The sequence below is a fragment of the Scophthalmus maximus genome, chromosome 7 (assembly GCF_022379125.1).
Source record: "Scophthalmus maximus strain ysfricsl-2021 chromosome 7, ASM2237912v1, whole genome shotgun sequence".
Taxonomy (NCBI): Eukaryota; Metazoa; Chordata; class Actinopteri; order Pleuronectiformes; family Scophthalmidae; genus Scophthalmus; species Scophthalmus maximus.
In genome coordinates this window covers 5562280-5583442 of record NC_061521.1, presented here as the reverse complement: position 1 = coordinate 5583442, position 21163 = coordinate 5562280, and the positions used below count along the sequence as shown (strand labels likewise).

The window sequence follows — 21163 nt, the reverse complement described above, 5'->3', positions numbered from 1 at the left end:
AATACTTTGTGAGGTAAACAGGGTTTGCTTGTGTTGATGAACCCATAAAGAGTATTTTAGCACCATTCGGCAAATTGTTGTCGTTTCAGCGCCAACAACGCCAACTGTTCTGGATCAGTCTAACTGTTCCCATCAGCTTCCTTCCAAGCAGCAGTAGTCAATGAAATAAATTTGACAAAACTGCTGTTAGCTAATTCCCCAGTATAGATCAAACCGATCTAGTTAGATACTAGCTAGCAAACACAATGAAGCATTTAGCAGTTAAAGAGGCAGATTTTTTTTTTTTTGACTGGTGAGACCAAAACAGAGTGCTTTAATGGAGGAATCAAACTTAAACATATGCCTAACTGACTAAAATGTCAGGGTCCCACAATTTGTTGCTTCCCTGTTTTCGGCTATAGGGCTCACCACCAACACCCACGCCAACCAAAATGTTGCCTTTACACCATCACATTTGACCTTCACACCTGCTTCTTTGTCATCAATTTCTACAATTTGTTATTAAATAAATGCAAAAATACAAACAGAAAAAAAACATAAAAGCTAAGATTCCAAATTCTTAAATTCATTAGCTCCACTTTTCAACTTTAGAAAATAACACAAAAGTGAAGTTTCATCATGAAAATGTAGCACAACTCCTACTGGGTGCTTGCTTTACAAGTAAGTATCTCTTAATGAACTGTTCGGCAGTGTACAGATGTTGTCATAGAAGAGGACAAATGCAAATATTATTAATAAACGTATATTTCTTACTGCTGTACCCCCCAAACAATACCCTATTATTTGCACTAAGAGAATATTCTCAGAGAAACTGTTAGCAACTTTCTGTAACTCATTTACAGAAATTTAGACTTATTGTCTATTTACATTATTATTTATCAAATAAACAACATATCCTAGAATTTGATCTCATCTGAAATTCACCTTCACACAAGAAGCAAACATCTGACAGACTCAACATAAAAAAACATGGTGAAGTTTGAATTGTAAAAGGATAGATAAAAACACTTGTAATAAGAATAATCATAATGAGTCAAAAAGAAAACAAAAACTGTTGTAAACATTGATCACCAAGCAGATATGGAAAATCCAATTGTATCTGAAACTCTTAACTGTTGGTGTAATGCATGTTTTTATTCAACAGGATTCTACATTTGTCATTTTTATTTTGTTTTAAATGCATCTTAAAAGGTGCTAACCTTAGCATTAACTGCTGTTTACATGCCATGAGTCTCACCGTTGCAAGACAAGAGGTTAAAAAATGATCTTTGGCAGCTCGACTTCTTCACTGTGCTACAGTGCAAAGTGGTATTGCGAGACAGGCTGGGGCCAGGGCTAGCTTGTTAGCATGCTTTAGTACACGAAAAAAAAGTGATAGAAACAGCAGCAAAACATCACTTTACAATGTTGCTTTCCGCCTATGGAGAAAGCTTTTGGCATAAAAATGTCGTTTGATGATGGACTTGCAATGTATCTGCTAAACAGCTGTTAGTGCTAATGTTGGCTATTAGTAATAGCACCCTTAAAAGAAATGTAGAGCCTGACTTTGGCTGTTGACTGATGACATCATTAACACCAACATGACTCATGTATTCCTGGTACAGTATTGATCTGGAGTTACCTGCTTACACGAAAGCATGTGTTTAGCCATGGGGAGGATAAAATTACTAAAACAAACTAATTAAATGTACATGTTCAAGAAAAAGAAATTACTCAACATTTTGATTACAAGTTAAAAGCTACCCCCCCCAAAAAATAAATAATAAAATAAAATAAAATAAAATAAAATAAAATAAAATAAAATAAAATAAAATAAAATAAAACAAAACTTACTCATTTAGTTCACTCAGAGTTTTTCCTGCAACCATATTTGGTCTTGTATTACCGGTTTGTAATACACTATACAACAGTTTGTGTTGGCTTAAGTAAACTTGTTACATTTTTGCTGTATATAGAACATTATTGAGTTAGTTTGATATCTTTCTAAACTTCTCCCTAAACAGAACTGTTAAAGCTCGCCTCATTTAAGATTTATTCAGAATTCTGGTTTAGGCCTGCTTCCACATTCAATAATGTTGACCGGGAGCACCGGAGCCAATGCATCTCTGGGAGTTGAATGCTCATGCTAATGTTATGCTACAGTAGCATGATTATGAATTTAATTACTCCCAAGGTTGTGACTTGTGTGTGGCTGTGGCTCAGGAGGTAAAGACAGTCGTCCATAAACCAGAAGGTCAGCGGTTTGAACCCCACTTCCCCCAGTCCACATGTTGAAGTGTCCTTGGGCACTTTACCCTAAAATTACCTCTTCTGACTGTATATAAATGTGACAGAAAATGCGTAGCACTGTATGAATGTGTTTGAATGTGACTTGTCTCTGTTAAGAGCTTTGAATTGTCGATAAGACTAGAAAAGCGCTGAAAATTAGTTGGTGGGCTAGTGTTGAGTTTTGGGACAGTCATAAAATGTATACATATACTTGGCACATTTTATAGAGTGTGTGCAGCAGGTTTCTGAAGGATGAGGTTTTGTAGTTGCCATCACAATATGGCTAGAGCAACTGGCTGTGCTTTCTGCTTTAAATAAATCCTCAGTATGTTTCTGTGCAAACATGCACAAATGCCACTCTGGCATACATAGCGTGTTTCATGTGCAAGATGCTTCTTGACTCGTCAGGCATTCAAACTCAAGCAAGCAAGTGTATCGAGCCGCTATTAACGTTGTAAACCTATACCGTTTCCTCCATGCATCAGCAAATCCTCAGTTCACACCAAAAATGTCCTTTACTTTTTGAACTTTCACCAATCATGGCTGAAAAAACATGCTATAAGTGTTGCATTACATCAAACAACTTTCTTCTTCAGTTTCACTCCATTATACAATACCTCTTGTTAGAAACATACACTATAGTATTAAACAGGCATCAAACTTACTATAAAATTAATGTGGTGACAATAGAAATATCGTTTCATATTATTTTTCTGCTTTCAGAAAGACTACTTTTAGATTTTTTGTTTTGTTTGTTTTTTGAAAAAAAAAGACACTTGTTGAGATTCTTCGGAATGATGTGGGAGTAGTAAGGTGAATGAGTGAGAGCAGAACACAAGGATATATGGTCAGTGCCAGTGCCAGTCAGCTGCTGTACACTTCACTTTCATCACTTAAATCATGTTTTCTTCTTCTTTTTTACATAGTCACTAAAGGAGGATCGAACTGTCCCTGAAGGTAGTCATAAAAAAAATCATACTCACACTACAGCTAAAACAGATCCAACAAAAGAAGTATGTGTAACATGGCTACATGAAACAATTCACTTTAAATAAATCTCTCTGAATCCAAGAGGGATTGTTGAAGGAGAGGAATGAAAAGGCCAGGTGATATTCCACAGTCAAAGCGTTGATCTTGGTGTGTGTGTGTGTGTGTGTGTGAGAATGTGTGTGTGTGTGTGTGTGTGTGTGTGTGTGTGTGTGTGTGTGTGTGTGTGTGTGCATGCGTGCGTGCGTACATGTGTGTGGTTTACTGAGGAAGATGAAAATGTCTCTGTCTATCTACTGTAGACTGAATTCCCTGCTCTTTTCCTCCAAAATCTTTCTACTCATACAAAACAACTTTGTTGCTGCTCTTGTGTTCATGCTGTATATCCATTCATCCACTGAGCAATTCTCTGCTGATTCATTCCTCCCAAGCATCACAGACGTACATAATTCTCTTTTAAGGAGCTCCACATCTGTAAATTCTTAACCCTTTCTCTCCTCCTGGTCGTCTGTTGTTCCTCCATGGCAGTGTTTAAAGCTTAGGTGGTCAATCTAAGGCTCCTCTTCCCCGGTGGAAACAGCCAATCGCATGGCCACAGACAGGTGGTCGGTGAGGCCAGCCAGCTGGGTGACGAAGCTGAACTCCTCGATTTCCTGTTGGGGGCAGAGATAAGAATCATGGTCATCAAATCATCAGTGGGAGTTAAAGTAAAGATTGACATTAGTCTGGGCACTCAAAAATATCACAATTCATATCCCAATCTTTTTTAAATACAAGAACAATCCACAATCTAAACTGCATCTTTCTTCCCAATTTTGAAATGTAGACTTGTACCAGCCCATGGACTGATCTCTTTGCACCACTTAAAACACAACATTGTAGTAAAGAATCTCGTTGTCAACAGTGCTTAAGAGAACCATATCCTTATCTAGACAGAATGTGAATCTCTCAGTCACCTATTCCATTATATGCTGCTTTTAACTGCTCTAATCCATCTGTCAGTGATGAATGTTAATTTTGACACTTGGTTTGACAGACAGAGGGAGTAATTTGGTTTTCCAATCAACTGCAATCCTCACAGACAGACAGTCATTTTTCTAAATCCTTGTGTTTTCTGTGGTATAGGAAAATCTAACTTGTGCATTTCCAAACTGTCCAATCAAATAAATTTAGCACAGTTGGCCACCAGTCAAATTGTCATAGCAAGGTGTCTGAATACTTGTGTCCAAGTGATATTTCAGTATTTTCTTTTAAATGCATTTGATAAATTATGCTTTCTGCATTGGGTATTGAGTGTAGATTGATGAGTGGAAATTATTATTATTATTTTTAATTTAGCACAAGGCTACAATATGACAAAGTATAGTAAACGTAAAGGGGTCACACATATACTACAATACTTGCTGTATACACTGTACACTTTTATGTCTTTGATGAAAATGAAACCTGTAATTTTTCATGGTGGAAATTGTACCTAACAAATTGCGTTACATTTCAGATGATTTCAAGGACAAGGCCGGAGTATCTTTTTATGTTCATATTGTAAAAGAAGAACATGCCACAGTGCAGCAGTGAGGTTCACTCATGTGTTACTAATACAACAATGGAGCTCTATGGCACAGAAGAATAAGATATATCAGGCTTTGGATACACAGACTTTATCAATGTGGGGTGTGGTCTTTTTCACTGGATCATACCAGTTTCCAGTCCTGCTGCAGGCCCTCATCGCTGTAGAGCATGTAGTCAATCCGGCGTCCGTTGCCCTTCAGTGGGATCTTCCTCCCTTTCTGACTGCTGGCGGGACACTGGCTCTTACTGGGAGGAAACACCAGGTACTCCTTCCTCCCGTCCTCGTTCTCCATCACTCTGACAGACACACATCAATAGATGTAGTATAGTTTGGACAGAGAGACAGGCAGATACAGAGAAAGACAGTGTCGCTCTCAGCATATTTAGCCACAGTCCAAATACAGGAAAAATGTAAGGAAATTAAAGTAACAAGACCAAGAAAATTACACACCGCAGAATCTCAAGTCATGAAGTATGGTATGCAGGTCAAAGGTTATCTGGGACTTTACTTTAATATAATATAACTGTAAACTAATACTTTTCATAGTTCCTTTAAACCTCGTACTGTCTGAAAGCTGCAACTGACTGTACTGTTGCCTGTTTCTCCATTAGGGTGCGCTGTTAGATTCTGGTGGCTTCCACCATAATTTCCTGCAGAACATTGAAAGGTACTGATTTGAATCCCTACACTTTCAGTCATGGCAGAATGCAACTACAACTACTGCAATGCCTGTGTCATGTAAGTTGTGTTTGGCCACACTCCACTTCTTTCCGTCATACAAAAATTAAGCTAAAATATCCTGAATGCGGATGCCACCATCTTGGGCTTTTGAAATTATTTGGAGCCAATCTGCGCAATAGTGATCATGGTGTGGAGCCGCAGTATTGTGGGTCAGTCTCAGCTGTCAATCATGATGTTTCACCTCATTTTTATAGCATCAAATAATTGATTAAAACCAAACTTACTTAAAAACTTGAACAATTGGACATACATCAGTGTGATACTATCTTAAATTAAAGAAACCCTATTTGAAAATGTTTTTTTTTACTTTTTAGCTTGGTCCATAGCCCATCCACTAACATGGAGGAGGCAAGGTTTATGACCTATTCTGCAGCCAGCCACCAGGGGGCAAAATAATTTGGCTTCACTCTTGGGGATCTTTAATGTTGTCCATCTCTATACACAATCTATGAGAGGAACAGGTGGAAGCAACTTCTGTCTAATAAATAACCTGAGTAAGAGATAACACTGATGGAGAATCTATTGGAAGAAGGTTTGGGAGACCCAGATGTCTTTAGCAGAAACAATTCATTGATTGATGCATGGAGGAGAAGAGACAAGGGTACAAGTCAACACTGTGTAATTTTGAAGGCTGTCCTTAATAGGGCACATTTAAACCCAGATATCATCACATGGAACATACTTGTGTCGTAGATATCAGTGACCTCTGTCCGACTAAGAGAGACTAAATGATCATGAATAGACGGTGGCTGTTTGTTACTACATTTGTTATTACATTTGAGTGTGACTTGTGTTGATAAGCATAGCCTGATACAACATAGAAACCTAAAGACCTAAAAAAAAAATACAGGAATAAATAATTGACACTGCAGTTAAGATAATGAATAAGTATAATATTGCTGTGAAATATTAAAGACTTAACCAAGATTTCTATAGAGTGGGGTTTTGGTTAGAAATATTATATCTGTGTGCTATACCTGCAGCTAGAAGCAGGCATGTTTCATGAGCTAGTCCTCACAAGAATAGTATGACAAATGTGTGTGTGTTTGTGTGTGTGTGTGTGTGTGTGTGTGGGTGTGTGGGTGTGTGTATTAATACTGCTCAAAAAAATGAAGGGAACACTTAAATCACATCAGATCTTGATGGACAAATCATTCAGTAGTTCACTGTATGATTCAGTAGTAATCATACAGTGTTCTCCTTAGGGAAAAAACCGAAAGAAAACTAAACATGTATTTGTGCGTGACTTACTTTTGTAAACTTTCAGGTGAGCTGACCTCGTCATCATAAAGGCCACTGGGATCCAGTAGAGTACCTGTTGAACATTCACACACATTTCTGTTCATTTATAATAATCTCTCATTTTCAGTGTCTCTCTAAATACCCTCATAAGACAAGGGTCACCCTTCTCGTCTTTTTCTGAGCCTCATAATGTCATTTGCGGGATTTATGTAAAAATGACTGCAAGAACTCTTAAAGGGCATCTAAATAGTCCAGTCTTTTTAAAGATTTAACCGTGTGACTGATGGCACTCCTTATTCTTTCTCTTTGTGGAGATCCATGATTTATCAGTTCTATGGAATGACAAATGAAGAGTGTTTGGTAACCCTTTATTTTATAGTCCACTAATTACCTGGTATTTAACGTTCTGGCTTGATGATGAGTCATGGGTGCTTAATGAACTGTCAAAGTGTCATGTTCTTTCCCAATACTTAAATATCACTTTTTGTGTACAAAACATATACTAGGACGGTAAAATAAAGACATGCATATTCCCCTGTTAAAACAGAGTACTTTCTGACTAAGTTTACATGGTCTACTTTAAAAGGGTTGGATTTGATCAATTCAAAAGTGTAATGTTCTTTCACAGTACTTAATTATTACTTTTTGTGTACTTAACATGTTCTAGGACTGTAAAATAAAGCCATGCATATTTCCCTGTTAATACAGAGTACTTTTTTTTACCAAAACGAACATAGTCTACTTTCAAAGGGTTTAAATTAACAATGATGGGATGATGGGAGGCCAATGTTTAAAAGTGTTTAAAATGGCCCATATTGAGCAAGCATCACTCAAGAGTTACTGTAGTTTTGGCAGCTTTAATTAAAAGTAGGCGCCTGATGTGCAGCCCACACTTTTCTCACATCTGAAAGCATGTTTAGGATCACTGAATCAATGATGGTCAGGTGTCAAACTCAGCTATAAGCACAAACTGACTGCTGTCTGGTTGCTGTGTAACCCTCAGTTCATTTGGGATCGAGCAGATGACAACCAAGATTCCCTATTTCAATTGGTTAACATGAGCCCAGTATCTTTTTCCTCATCAATCCCTGCATCACCACCGATACTGTGTACATGTGGGAATCAAGAGAAATGTTAATTCACACCATTCTATAACACAACTCCTAAAATACACAGAAAGCACCAGTAAACTACACTTCTGGGGGGTTTGGGTTTGTGGTGGACATGTTTATTCTGCCATTAAACATGAGCTTGAATGCACCATCAAAAGACTCTATGATATACTTTCAAGTTCTTTTTTGCGTAGTTCTCAGTTATTTAAATGCAGCACAGGCTCTGCTCTCATGAAATCTGTCGACACACTGCATAGCTGGCAGCCTCTCTGCTCGGCTCACTGATGTTTTCATTAAGGTCAAATCTCCTTTGCATAAGCTTTATGAACAGGGATCATCCTTCATTTCTTCTTTTATTTATTTTGTTCTGTTTCCTTGCTCTCCCTCTTCCCCTCCTGTAATAGCGACCTAGTTGGATGTGGCCCCCTGGCAAATTTCCATGTCAAAATAAACAAGTCCATCTATACACAAGCCCTTTCACTCTGTCCTGCCCACACCTGTCCCTCAAATAACGATGGCCTAATTAATCTGGACCAAAACCCTGCAGTCTGGACGTCATTAATGCCCATGTATCAGCATGCTGTACTGGGTACATTTTAATTCACACAGTGGTTGAATCTTGATTTAGCCACAGAGCCCGATTATACTCTGCTCTGCATGCACTGTATACATCACAAGATTTCCTGGGCAACTGAGGTTATGTATATATGTTCATGTGTATGTATAGCAACTTCTGTATATCATAATGCAGCAAAACATCTTTGTTTAAGGATGAGTTTGTGGTATTGATGTACATTCTCTGACAGTTTTCATCTGTGACTGTATTTATGTGCATGAGGAACTATGTTTGTCTGTGCATTTGGATGTGTGTGTTGTTACCCAGAGCCCACGGTTTGTCCTCGCCCGGCCCCAGGCGACATGGGTCCTTGTACTGAGTAAAAAGTGTATGCTGCTGTTCCAGCTTGTCCTCTGGAAAGACACACACACAGCAATATCACACACAGTAACAGTTTGGGTCCAAATGTGGCAAAAGAGCGACACATTACTGACATTTCTTTCTCAGCCGTCACGTGCTGTGTACTCTTGTGTGCTTATTTTTTTTGTTGTTGTCTGGCTAGATGTTGCATGGGGGGAAAGCTGCGTGCACCTTGTGATGCAAAACACATTTCAGCGAAATTAGATCAAATGAGATAAGATCAAACCAAACTCTGGGAAAAAGGTGTAGTAAGTAAGTGTAACTGATCAGGACATCAAATGATGAGGTGGGTTTTTCAGTTAACACCAGTCATATTTAGAGGCGGTAGCAGGAAAGACAATGGTTTATCATTCAGTAACTGTGATATCAATTCTGTACATTAGGGACTTGTATTTTGTGCTTGGAGAAGAAATGTTGAAAGAGGAAGCCTCCTTAAAGGGATAGCTTAGTGATTTTAAATCATGGTTGTATGTGTGGGGCTACTTACGCATAGTTAATATGTTACCTTATGGAGATGGTGATCAGCAATGTCATTTAATGGAGTTTGGAGTAGAAATGGAAGTAGAGTCCCACTGTTTTAAATGGGACCACCGAAAAACGTATTTTCCGTGACATTTTTAAATGCTTACCTAAAAAAAAAATCTGTTCAATTGTACATCTAAGGATGCATTTTTCTTAACTTACATTACTTCCACCTCTCCTCCAAACTCTGTTAAATTACATTGCTGATCACCATCTCCTTAAAGTAACATATTAACTATGCATAAGTAACTCATACAACCCCACTTCAATATCACTGAACTATCCCTTTAATACTTTTAATTTGGGATACCACTTGAAAAGGTTTACATGCTTTTTTACCCTCTGTCTAAAACGCCAGAATTCTCAGATTGCAGGCAAGGTTACCCCAAAAGAGTCCAAGTGTGACATCAGAGTGGGAGAGAAATTAGCCAGCTCACAAAAAAACAACACGGTGGTGTTTTTTCACAGTTTGTGGCCCGGCACGCTCCACACTGAAGAAGTGTAAATTTAGAATATAGCGGTTTAGTTGTGAATGCTGCATACCCGAGGAGCAGTTGTCAAAGTTGAGGTCTCCCAGGATGACATCAAAGGCAACCAGGTCTTCCAGCACCTTCTCTCCATCAGGCGGTTGGGATGAGGACTGGCGAAACTCTGCACCCCACCGGAGCAACAGGTCCAGCTGCTCACATCGTACAGACGCGTCACCTGGTGGACGGTGCAGTGTGTGTTTAGTAAAGAGAGGGAGGAAGCAGGGAGAGCGTGAGACAAGAAGCAAATAAATACAAAAAAGTTAAAGTGACCTGAACTGATGTTCAGATATAATACAATATATAACCATACAACATGATATATCAGGATATGATGCAATGTGGAATACTACACAATGCAGCACAACAGAACACAATACAATGTAAGTCTACTCAAATACATGCTGACAAAAAAAACTTTATTATTCCACAGATGATTCTTTTACAGAATGAAATCTATTATAAGATTTTCCCTCACACAGTATTTAAAATGACAAAAATAAATCTCTAAAAGTTGTTAATTTTCCTGACCAATGCACAAATGAGAAGCACCACTGCACTAACAGCACTAATTTGATATGGTTTGTGAAAACAGGTAACTGCAAGATATAATGTGATAGTAGATGCATGTGATAGTACCAAGGTACAGCCATCAGTCAACTTGGTATCGCAATATGGTGGCAATCATATGGAGATTAAATTGCCATATGATGCCACCATATGGCAATATTTTTCCATAATGGCAATCAGTTACTCTGTACTATTTGACATGCACAGTTAGTCGGGTTATTAGGGTTAGTTCCTCTGCAGCTCTTCAGACTGTTTTTAGTGATTTCATTACATTAGTTTAGTTTTAAGATTCACAAATTGACTGTCAATCTCAATCTTGTTTCCGGCAGCTGTTTCAGTGCAAATGGCACGATTAACCCATTGAACCTGCACAGCACCAAACAGTAGACAGACAAAGTTAGCAATCAGCTGGTGAACAGTTGGATTTAGCAGCTAAATAAGCTTCTGTAGATAATTCACACAGAAGTTAGTGGAGACAAACAACAGAGCGATGGCCAGAATCATGACCCCATGCTGATGTTGCTTCATGTCTGCTGCTATGTTTCACGATATACTGTCTGGCACTTTTCACTGCACATAGCTTGTATGTATTTTTGCTACATCGTCACGTCATGAAAGTACACACTGTACAAAACTGGTAAACTGCTACTGTCCCTGACAGTATGTTTTTTCCTTACTTGATGAAATGTATTCAAGTTGATTTGTTATGTTACACATTTTATTGGATTTTTCTAGCTGTTTTGCTTTGACAGCGTTTGCTGTCTGGAAGTGGAGCGCAACGGAAGGAGGTGTCTATAGTGGGAGGTGGTGGGTGAGAGTGTGTGAGAGAGAAATAACAGCTGAATAGTGGAGTGTGAGAAACAAAGAGGTGTCAAGATATTGGTTTGTGAGTGGGTGGCTTTGGCTTTATTACTCTCAGCTCCAACTGAAGTACATTAAATGTGTTTTTTGTTTTCTTTTCGTGCGACTGGATCACTTATAGCCAAAGATGGGGGCCATGTAGGTGTGCGTGCACATAGAACACTAAAACAATACAGTCCTACCCCCCACTATCTGGACAATATGTGGAATAATTAAAAATACACCTGAGTAATGCAGCTTTCTTATGTCTCCCTGTGGAGGATGCCACTTGTGTATCTGTTGATCAGTATTACAAAACGTTGTAAATAGAATATTAAAAGTCAAAAGTATCTGAATTTCTGAATTTACAACCAGGAAGTTGTCCTTGTATGGTAAACACAATACCAGTGGGGAATTTGGCAGTACAGTAGTTCAAAGGAACTGAGATGTTTCACTTGAACCCAGGAATTTCCCAGCTTGGGATAAATAAAGTAACTATCTATCTATCTATCTATCTATCTATCTATCTATCTATCTATCTAGGATGGGCAACTGGTAGCAGTTGTTTCAGGAGAGTGCAAAAATAATTGTAAAAAAATATAAATAAATGATACTTCCCTTCATAATGTGTGAAAATGACTATGTGAGCTCACAAGTAGGGATTCAAAACATGTTCAGGCTGCTTTGGCTCAAACATGGCTTCCATGGCTGATCCTTTTTGTTGGCTCACAGACTCTGAAAGTATTTACCAGCAGTGATGGACTGGGATCAAAAAGCGTCCCTGGCATTTGCAGCACACACTGGTCCTATTTTAAAACCAAACACTAACCCAACCCAATGTTGAAATAAAAAGCAAAAAACCATACAGACTGACCAGAATGCAGAAATTTGCGACAAACTCAAACAACATGATCTATCGCTACAGCCAGTGCCCGGAGACTGCGCCGAAAAATTGGATTTTGTTTTCGCACACACATAACCGACAGCTAGCGGACGGTGAGGAAATATTTAAAATGGCTTACTGCCACTTTAAAGCACAGTAGGCTACAGGCAATAGGTTGTGACAGTCTTACTGTGTATTCACTGAGTGGAGACTTTTTCAGACTGTCCAAGTATGTGGTGAGATTTGACAACTGAGACTGTAAATTCTCAACTGTTGCATCTTCATCAAATGTAAAGCTGGACGCATTTACTTATGTTCTGATGTGCATTTGGGGGTATTCCAATTGGGGGTAGGCTTTTATCATAGGGAAATTATGATGATCCAGACACACTAGATCAGAATAAAGTTCCCCGTGCTGCAGGAACCAGCGATGCGTACATCCTGATGCTGTATCGAGAATGGTTGTGGACATTGATTCAATAGGACGCCAATGGGTCTGTGGCTGTGTCCGCTACATTACCAGACTCCCCTGGCTGAGCTTTTTTTTTCTTGCTGTGATTCCTCACTCAGGACTTTTGTGTTTGCCGAGTTTACAAAATTGTCTATGGCCTCTTTCATGTCAAAATCTCTCACATAGTTTTTCAGTTACTCGTGTAAGTGTAGTGTTTCTTGACCACTGTATGGGCGTCAAGGAGGTACTTTGAAAAGGGCGAAGTCAGTGTGAAAATTCACAGGAACACTTGCGGAGTAAAGTCTCATACTGTAACTCCATGAAGTCGTGTGGTTTTACACGCACAGCTGGCTTGTGTTTGTGGCTGCATGCATGAAATAACTTTTTGAAAATAATCAAATACAAAATTGTATTTATTATTATAATTTATAAATTCTGGATGGCCAGACTGTAACTGTTTACCAGTGACCACAGACCCCCTAACTACAACCAGCATTTATTAATTTCAGTTGCCACTAAAGATGACATGGTGTCAGTTTTCTGTTTGGTTCTATTTGGACTACAGGTTTTGGCTTACATCAGGTAAAGGACTGAAACATGTAACAACAGTGTTTAATCTGGGGAAGTACAGTTTCAGGAGACTTCTGAATTCCTTTCAGTTCATTTAAGTTTTCAATTATTGCTTTCGTGTTTTACAGCTTTTCCAGTTCCAATGGTCCAGTGCTGTGCCCACTAACAGTTGTAAAACCAACTGGCCAATCAGAACTGTGTGTGGGCCAGAATCAGAAAAAATATCTCTGTTCTATCCAAACAAACCAAATGGCGAAGGGTGTGGTCATAACAAATGTATACTGCTCCTGGCAACCACGACCACATGCTTCCGTGATGGCATCAAAAATGCCATCAGGACATAACTGCCAGTTGCTGCTGACTGGTCAGGGAAGAAAAAAACCAAATCCCATCCTCTCCCGAACAAAAATTGTCTAACATGATTAGAAACATGTGACATGAAATGGAGATGCAATCTGAGTATCAGGCCCCTGAAGGACAAAAAAAGGGACACAATATTTCTATTATAATTGCATAATATTTCTAAAATCTTATTTTAAATTATCACACCCATACATCAGTTACTAATGTATGCATGGGGAAATAGATAGAAAACATATACAAATCAGTGATTTGTACTTAATACAAATATTTAAATGCTTAAGAATTGAATTACAGGCTCTAAAATGTAGACTTGGCAAATCTTACAGCAACACAGATCAGGTATTAATCTCAAACCAAATTGCACATTAAAAATAACCTGAAGTTGTTTAGAGTGACATATAACTAGTGAGAAATTTGCATGTTTAAAAATGTATGGAAAAAAACCCACTCCAAAACATCACTTTAATTCATATGGGGATTCATTCATAGAACAGATATAATACGGATAGCTTGATGTCCACATCAAGCTGCAGTCCTCCATCCTGTGTAAATAGATGTTTTTCTCCCATCAAATTGAGCTTTTTCCAAAATGGCCCCTGGAGAATGCACAGTATATCCTAAAACAGCAGTGTGGTGTCTCAGTGTAAACAGTAAACATAGTTTTTCCAAAGGAACGACCTAAGTCAGCCCAATTAGGGCGGGGGCAGTGTGGCAGAAAACCCTAAGCCTCTAAATACCAATGTAGCCAAACACACTGCAGAGCTGTTATGGTTTTGTCAGACATCATCATGACAAAGAAGGATTTTAATGCCTCAAAGTAGCAGCTTGCTTGTTAACATGTGTTTGTGGGCCTAGATAAAATACGCATTTCATACTTGTTTAGTTGTCTGATAACAGATGTAAACAAGAACAACCATGAGGTAAATTTGACTGCATTGAAACACAGGTTACCACAGAGAGCAGGAGGCCATGATACATCCCAAACTATAGAAAAAATTACTTTTTACGTCTGCTGCTAATGATGCCACTACCAGCATCTTTGTCAAGAAAGCCTTCTACACACACGAGAAGCTGCTATGACATTACATATACAGAAATATATAGAGACTCTGGACACACTGACAACCCTTACACATCAAAAGTACAGTGATACTGGACGAATACAACAGACAGTGTTGTCACAGTAATGTCAGATTAAGGTGCCATCACTGACAGACACTGTGAGATTAATTTTAATCACATCACACAGATTCTTCACATATAGCACTTTCCTATCAGAAAAAAAAATCCAGTCTCTGTGCTCCTCCCCCTTTTTTCTTCAACAATTTAACCCCGACCCCCGTTCCCAACCCCCCCTGCTTTATGTTTGATCTATTTTTAGAAGCAGCCCAAGCACTGCTATATTTAGCCCTGTGAGCAGTTTAGGGGCAGATCAGAATAGCTGGCCGAGAGGGGAGACATCTTTCGTAAAAAATGAGGGGAGCATCAACCAAAGGCTCTAAATAGGGCTGTGACGCCTTAAACAGCTTGAACCAGTCGCCATGGGAACAGTAGGAGGAGGCACGCAAGGGGTTTTGATGCACCCATTTATCTAGCTATCTGGACACACACACACACACAAACTGATGTTCTCCAGTCCTGAGAGGTAATATCACGTGCAAATTAACACATGATGCGGAACATGATACTGTACCTTCTATGGCATGGAGGTGAGTACACGTGAGGTATCCCACAACCCTTTGCTCCTGATGAGAGGTGCCCACGTGAACCTGCAGGGGACCAGAGACAAACATGACTTAATGTAACTGCACTGTGTTCAAACGAGTCACATCAAAGCCCACTTAACAAGGGTTAAATGAAAGGCGAGGTGAACCTCCACTGATCCCTCTGGGGGTACAGAGACATTACAGCTGTAATTTCATTACAGCAGTTTAGGTGAATCCTGGGGGGAAAACATATATTAAAAAAACATGTACCATATAATAAATATATAGAAGTACAATGCATTTACCTGAGTGAAAAAACACAATGAGATATTATACAATGCAATTATGACATCTGTATGAATTAACAGCTCATAATCTGGAGAACAAGAAAAGATTTTAATTAAGGTCCATCATATTAAAATATCCCTATAATGTAATAATTATGTAACATGACATTATGACAATTACATAATTAAGATATGACAATGATCTGTGCCAATCTGCCCTCCATTCAGGACTTTAACGTGTCCAGAGCCAGGAAATGTGCAGGAAACATCGCTGCAGACTCATCACACCCTGAATACAACCTGTTCCAACTCCTCCCCTCTGGTAGGCGCTAGAGATTACTGAACACCAAAACAGCCATACACAAGAACAGCTTCTGTCCACAGGCTGTCACCCCAATGAACAGTTAAAACAGTCAAACTGTCAGAACAATCTCTGTGCAATAAACTGTAACACTGAACATCCAATGAACCTACTAATCACAAAATATACTGTAGCTCTGTACAGTAAAAAACAAGGTTAAAACTAGACATTGTAAACATACACTTTCAGTCATGTCCTCCTCTGTTGTGAATCTTGTTAATTATTCCATATTTATTCCAGTATTCTAAATCGGGCATGTATAGTAATCTGTATTGCGCTAGTGATTTCCTTTGACAATTTGATAGCACCCCTTATTATACAGTATATATATATATATATATATATATATATATATATATATGTTTAAATAAGGGTGTCCTATATATGTATTTGAAAAAGCAGTTATTTTCAATTCAAAGATGTACTGTACATATGACTAAAAAACTAAAACTGGATTGTAGAAACGACACTGTCGCCTGTGACAAAACTATATCTTTTAAATCATGTCTAAATAAAAGGGGGGGTGCACCCACTCATAATCTTGCCTAGGGCAACAAAATGGCTAGAGCCGGTCCTGCACAGGAATGCCAATGGGAAACCAACACAAAGTAGTTGTGTTAACTGGGGCTAAACGTAGTGTCCAACTTCCTTGCTCACATTCTGCCAAGCCCTCTCCTTCTTTGCAATGTTGACTCATGTCAAAAAGCTTGGGGTGCCAACACACAGCGAATAGTTTTATCCTCCATTTCTGATAAAACGGAAGGATGTCTGACTTCAGGGGCGTACTGTAGGGAGAAACAACCCTGATTGGCTTTCGAGACAACGTATCACCTGAATAGTGAAGCAAAGTACAGTATGTGAATTTCAGGTTATTCGCGTCACCCATTCTCACAATTTGTCTCCCGGCGTGACAGACGTGAAATTCGCATCTAGTCCAATCTAGTCACGTCTTTGCAATGACTTTGTATGTTATCAAGATTTGTGTGTTAGCATAGAGCATGATATCCTGCTGATGTTAGCATTTAGCTCAAATACAATGCCAAAGTATAGCCTCACAGTGCTACCAAGGCTAGCTGACTTAGTTGTGTTGAAAAAACACGCAGGATTTAAGCCAGTAAAGAGTAAAAAACTTGGTGATAAAGAAAGAAGTGTGTATCCTTCCCTGCATGTCCTGCCATGGTCCCATGGACATGGTTACTTTTTTTTTAAATCAGTAAAAAGTCAGTTACTGACCACTGTAAAGCAAAAGACAAAATTGAGGAATAGGGCTTCTGCATTTAAACAACAGTAATGACAATTTCATTACTGTGTAATGCTGCATCCAAATACTCAAACATCTTCAAATGGGTTAGAAATTACATGTACAAGAATGTCATGTGATTCAGTGTGAGCAAAACACGAAGCAGAAGATATTATTTTTCAACACATCGTCATTGACTTTATCCATTTTTCAATACATCTCCCAGACCCCAATTTATCCATTCCCTGAGCAGCAGAGTAAATAATGCTGCAATGAACTCAACATTACTCAAGATTTAATCAGAGACCTTTAGCATCAGTGTTAATTAGTGCTGCAGCAACAGGGAAAATACTGAGTGAGTTAAAGGCTGGCAGCTCTGAAGTGTGGGTGGGTGGCGGCAGACTGACGAGGAGCAGGAGGAATAAAGTGCTGTAGAGGGAAGGGAGAAGGTGATTGTGGAGTGGTTAGTTTGAAGTGGGAGATGTCTGGGTGAGCTGATCTATAACAAGCATAGGTGTCATTTACGCTGGGGATGCTGGGGACATGTCCCCATCACTTTTTGAAATGGCCAATTTTGTCCCCACCACTATAATAATCTAATAAGTACTATAATTTATGATTATCCTGTGGTGGCCGCAGCGTTAGGAGATTAACAGGCTGTGTGTGTTTATTGTGACAATGATGACAATTGCCAATTTATTGAAGAGAGGTGATGCGAGTAATGTTACTGGTCATGTGACCATTGGAATTGGATAGCGGCAGTGTGAAAGAAGGACAGAAGAGACGTTAAAGTTAGCTTAAACATGGATCAAAAACTGTGGACCAGCTAAAGTAAAATAATAGTTGTTTTTTTTATCTGAAAAAAGTGTCCCAACACTTTTCAAATCAAAGTGATACGCCCATGATATAACAAGGAAGAATACACCCTTTTCAAGGGAGGGGTTTTATCAAAGTCATAGTATCAGCAATCAATGTGCCACCTAATCTAAGTAAGAAACCACATTGCATCATTTTTATATAGACCAGACTTGTCAGCGGCAACACAACAATATTTCAACATTCTGTTTATCAAATTAATGAAAGGTTTTATATTTGCTGTTCTTAAAGCTTGCTGTCTGGCAAGAAAAGCTTGCTGTCTAGGACTAATCCTCTGACAAACAGGACAATAGTACCTTTCAGTCTTTGTAATTTTTTCATTTCTGTATTTCAGAAAAACAGCTTGCCCTTTTTGTGTTGAACCTGTGCAGGGGTTTTCCATGTTGCTCCAGTGTTTTGGGTAAGCGTGTCTACATTTAAAGTATTGTAGCGTTGTATAGTGTTTGCCATTATCCCTACCAGTTATGACAACATCATTTTTAATCATCACCTTTACATTTTGGGTCTACGACAGCATATTAGGGCCATTGTAGGAAAAAAAAATACTTTTTTTCTTAGTTTTACACAAATCTTGGAATTTGGCCAAGTCTTGTAAATGTAGCTGCTGGCGGAAAAAAACAGACCCTGTCTCTACGCAAGGTGAATATATGCAAAACAATAAAATATCCATTTTATAGATTGCAGATTAGTTGTATAAAACAATGAAGCAGATTAAAGCACCATTTTTCAGACTTTTTTCTGATAAATGACTTTAATGTCAGAAATGTTTTTTTCTCTAAATATTACCCCCCCGTATTTTTTTTTTCTACAATGATCCTAATACGCCGTCTTAGGGGTCTCAGTGACTCCAGTCGTCACAGCTCTACTATAGAGTTCAATAAGTAATGCAGAGGGAGTGGTCAGACACCCAGGCAGGTTTGAGACAAATGTCTCATCAAATTTAACAATCCAAATTACATGAAGGAAATCAATGCCAATGCATCACATATGTTTATTGAGTGACAGTTTTTGTCACAACTTAAAATCTGCATTAACTGATTGACTTGACTTGATTTAATAATACTGCAATGAGGATAGTTTCAATGAGTTGTGGAACACAGTGACGAAACCATGAATGATAGCAGGCTCCTGCTATTGCCCAACCATAAAAGAACCAAACACTCATCATGCAGAGTCTGTGAAAATATTGTCACATCTGCACTGGGAAAGAAATTTGCCACCATGTTGATAGCAAAAAGGTCCATGATCGTGTAGTAAACAGATGCTACGCAAAGTCAAAATGCAACAGAATGACTGACACACAAGCACTAAACTAATCAAACAATGAATTCTGAAAAGGAAGAATTGGTTTTGTTAGTGGCTGAGGCATATGGCTCTAATTTTAAAGACGACATACACTAAAAAAAAAGAAACATTTTTGAAAGAATCCTAACAAATGGTAAATTGTACACCTCTGTCATGATCTTGTGTTCTCATTTCCTGTTTTATTTTGAATTACTTCATTGTGTTGTTTCACTTCCTGTCCTCTGTCTAGTTTCTGGTGTCTTGTTTTTTCCTGTGTCTCCTGCCCCTGTGATTGTCTGCACCTGTTCCTAATGTGTCTCACCTGTGTTCTAATTGCCCTGCCCTCCTTGTGTGTATTTAGTCTCTGTGCTTCCCTTTGTCTGTTGTTGGATCGTCTGTTTTTTCATGTTGTCTGGCCCGGTCTGTTCCTGCCTGTTCCTGCTATTTGCCCCGGTCTGTTCCTGCCTGTTCCTGCTATTTGCCCCGGTCTGTTTCTGCTATTTGCCCCGGTCTGTTTCTGCTATTTGCCCCGGTCTGTTTCTGCATTTTTCTCCCTGGCTCCAGTGTTTGGATTGCCTTTGTTTGCTGCATTTTGTGGACGCCTTTAGTTGGTTTTCTTTTATTATTAAATATCTATTCATCACCCTTGCATTTGGGTCCTGCTTCCTGTTCAGCCGTGACAGAATGATCCAACCACAAAATGGACCCAGCAGGTGATTTTTTTGATTTAGATCTTCGTGAATTAATTTACACCCTGACTTGTATTCATGGACAATTTAATAGAGACATGGGATGGGAATACAAGGAAGGGTGTCTGCGCATGGCACGCAGGGAAGTTTCCCAGAGGCCTTGGTTGAGGAGTTTGTTGCCTGGCTGGCTCAAGGACTTTTTGAATTCTCCGGACCCCCACCCAGTCTTCCAGTGTGCCTTCCAGCCAGCACCCCAGTTGGCTAGCATCAGGCCTGCTAGCATCCAGCCAGCACCCCAGTTGACTAGCATCAGGCCTGCTAGCATCCAGCCAGCACCCCAATTGGCTAGCATCAGGCCTGCTAGCATCCAGCCAGCCTCCCAGTGTGCCATCCAGCCAGCACCCCAATTGGCTAGCATCAGGCCTGCTAGCATCCAGCCAGCCTCCCAGTGTGCCATCCAGCCAGCACCCCAGTTGGCTAGAATCAGGCCTGCTAGCATCCAGCCAGCCTCCCAGTGTGCCATCCAGCCAGCACCCCAGTTGGCTAGCATCAGGCCTGCTAGCATCCAGCCAGCACCCCAGTTGGCTAGCGTCAGGCCTGCTAGCATCCAGCCAGCACTCCAGGTGGCTAGCATCAGGCCTGCTAGCATCAGGGATCCGAGGGTACAGCCGGTCTCCACGTCGTCATTTGGAGGACCAATCGACACGTTCCCCGTCGTTGGTTTGGCCGACGTCTGCTCCTCCTCGGTGCCAGTCGGAGGACCGATCAACACTTTCCCCGTCGGTGTTTCGGCCGACGTCTGCTCCTCCTCGTCCTCAGTTGGTAGGGGAAAGAGTGGCATTTCAGTTGAGGAGCTTTATGACATAATACGAGAACTCCAGGGATTTTTGGATGATTCGGCTCGAGCTAAGAACAGGCCAACAATGTCGGCAGGCCTGCGGCTTGCTTGCCTCCAGCCGTGCTCCACGTCTCCAGTCGGTGGGTCGATCGACACGTTCCCCGTCGGTGATCCGAGCGATGTCTGCTCCAAGACTCCAGTCGGTGGGCCGATCAACACGTCAGTCGTCGGTGGTCCAGCCGAACCCTCCTCGTCCCCAG

At 39.8% G+C, this 21163-nt stretch overlaps 1 protein-coding gene and 1 long non-coding RNA gene across 5 annotated transcripts in view; one reads left to right on the top strand and one right to left on the bottom strand.

Annotated features, from left to right (window-relative positions):
• Positions 1–219: 219 nt before the first annotated feature.
• Positions 220–21163, bottom strand: part of smpd3 (sphingomyelin phosphodiesterase 3) — a 78900-nt gene continuing 57956 nt past the window's right edge. For 2 of the 4 annotated variants that reach the window (XM_035642816.2, XM_035642815.2), the window contains exons 5-10: positions 15316–15391; positions 9962–10123; positions 8800–8889; positions 6818–6881; positions 4953–5121; positions 220–3908 (exon numbers count right to left, since the gene is read on the bottom strand). In XM_035642816.2, coding sequence (XP_035498709.1) covers positions 3807–3908; positions 4953–5121; positions 6818–6881; positions 8800–8889; positions 9962–10123; positions 15316–15391 — 663 coding nt within the window. In that variant the 3' untranslated portion in view covers positions 220–3806. Of the gene's footprint in view, positions 3909–4952; positions 5122–5389; positions 5476–6817; positions 6882–6902; positions 7914–8799; positions 8890–9961; positions 10124–15315; positions 15392–21163 lie in introns of those variants that run through there. The other 2 variants (XM_035642817.2, XM_035642819.2) reach the window with 2 other exon arrangements.
• LOC118315497 lies at positions 15579–19664 on the top strand. Its single transcript, XR_004794871.2, has 3 exons — positions 15579–15733; positions 15844–15937; positions 18427–19664. It is a non-coding gene; the product is annotated as an uncharacterized LOC118315497 (long non-coding RNA).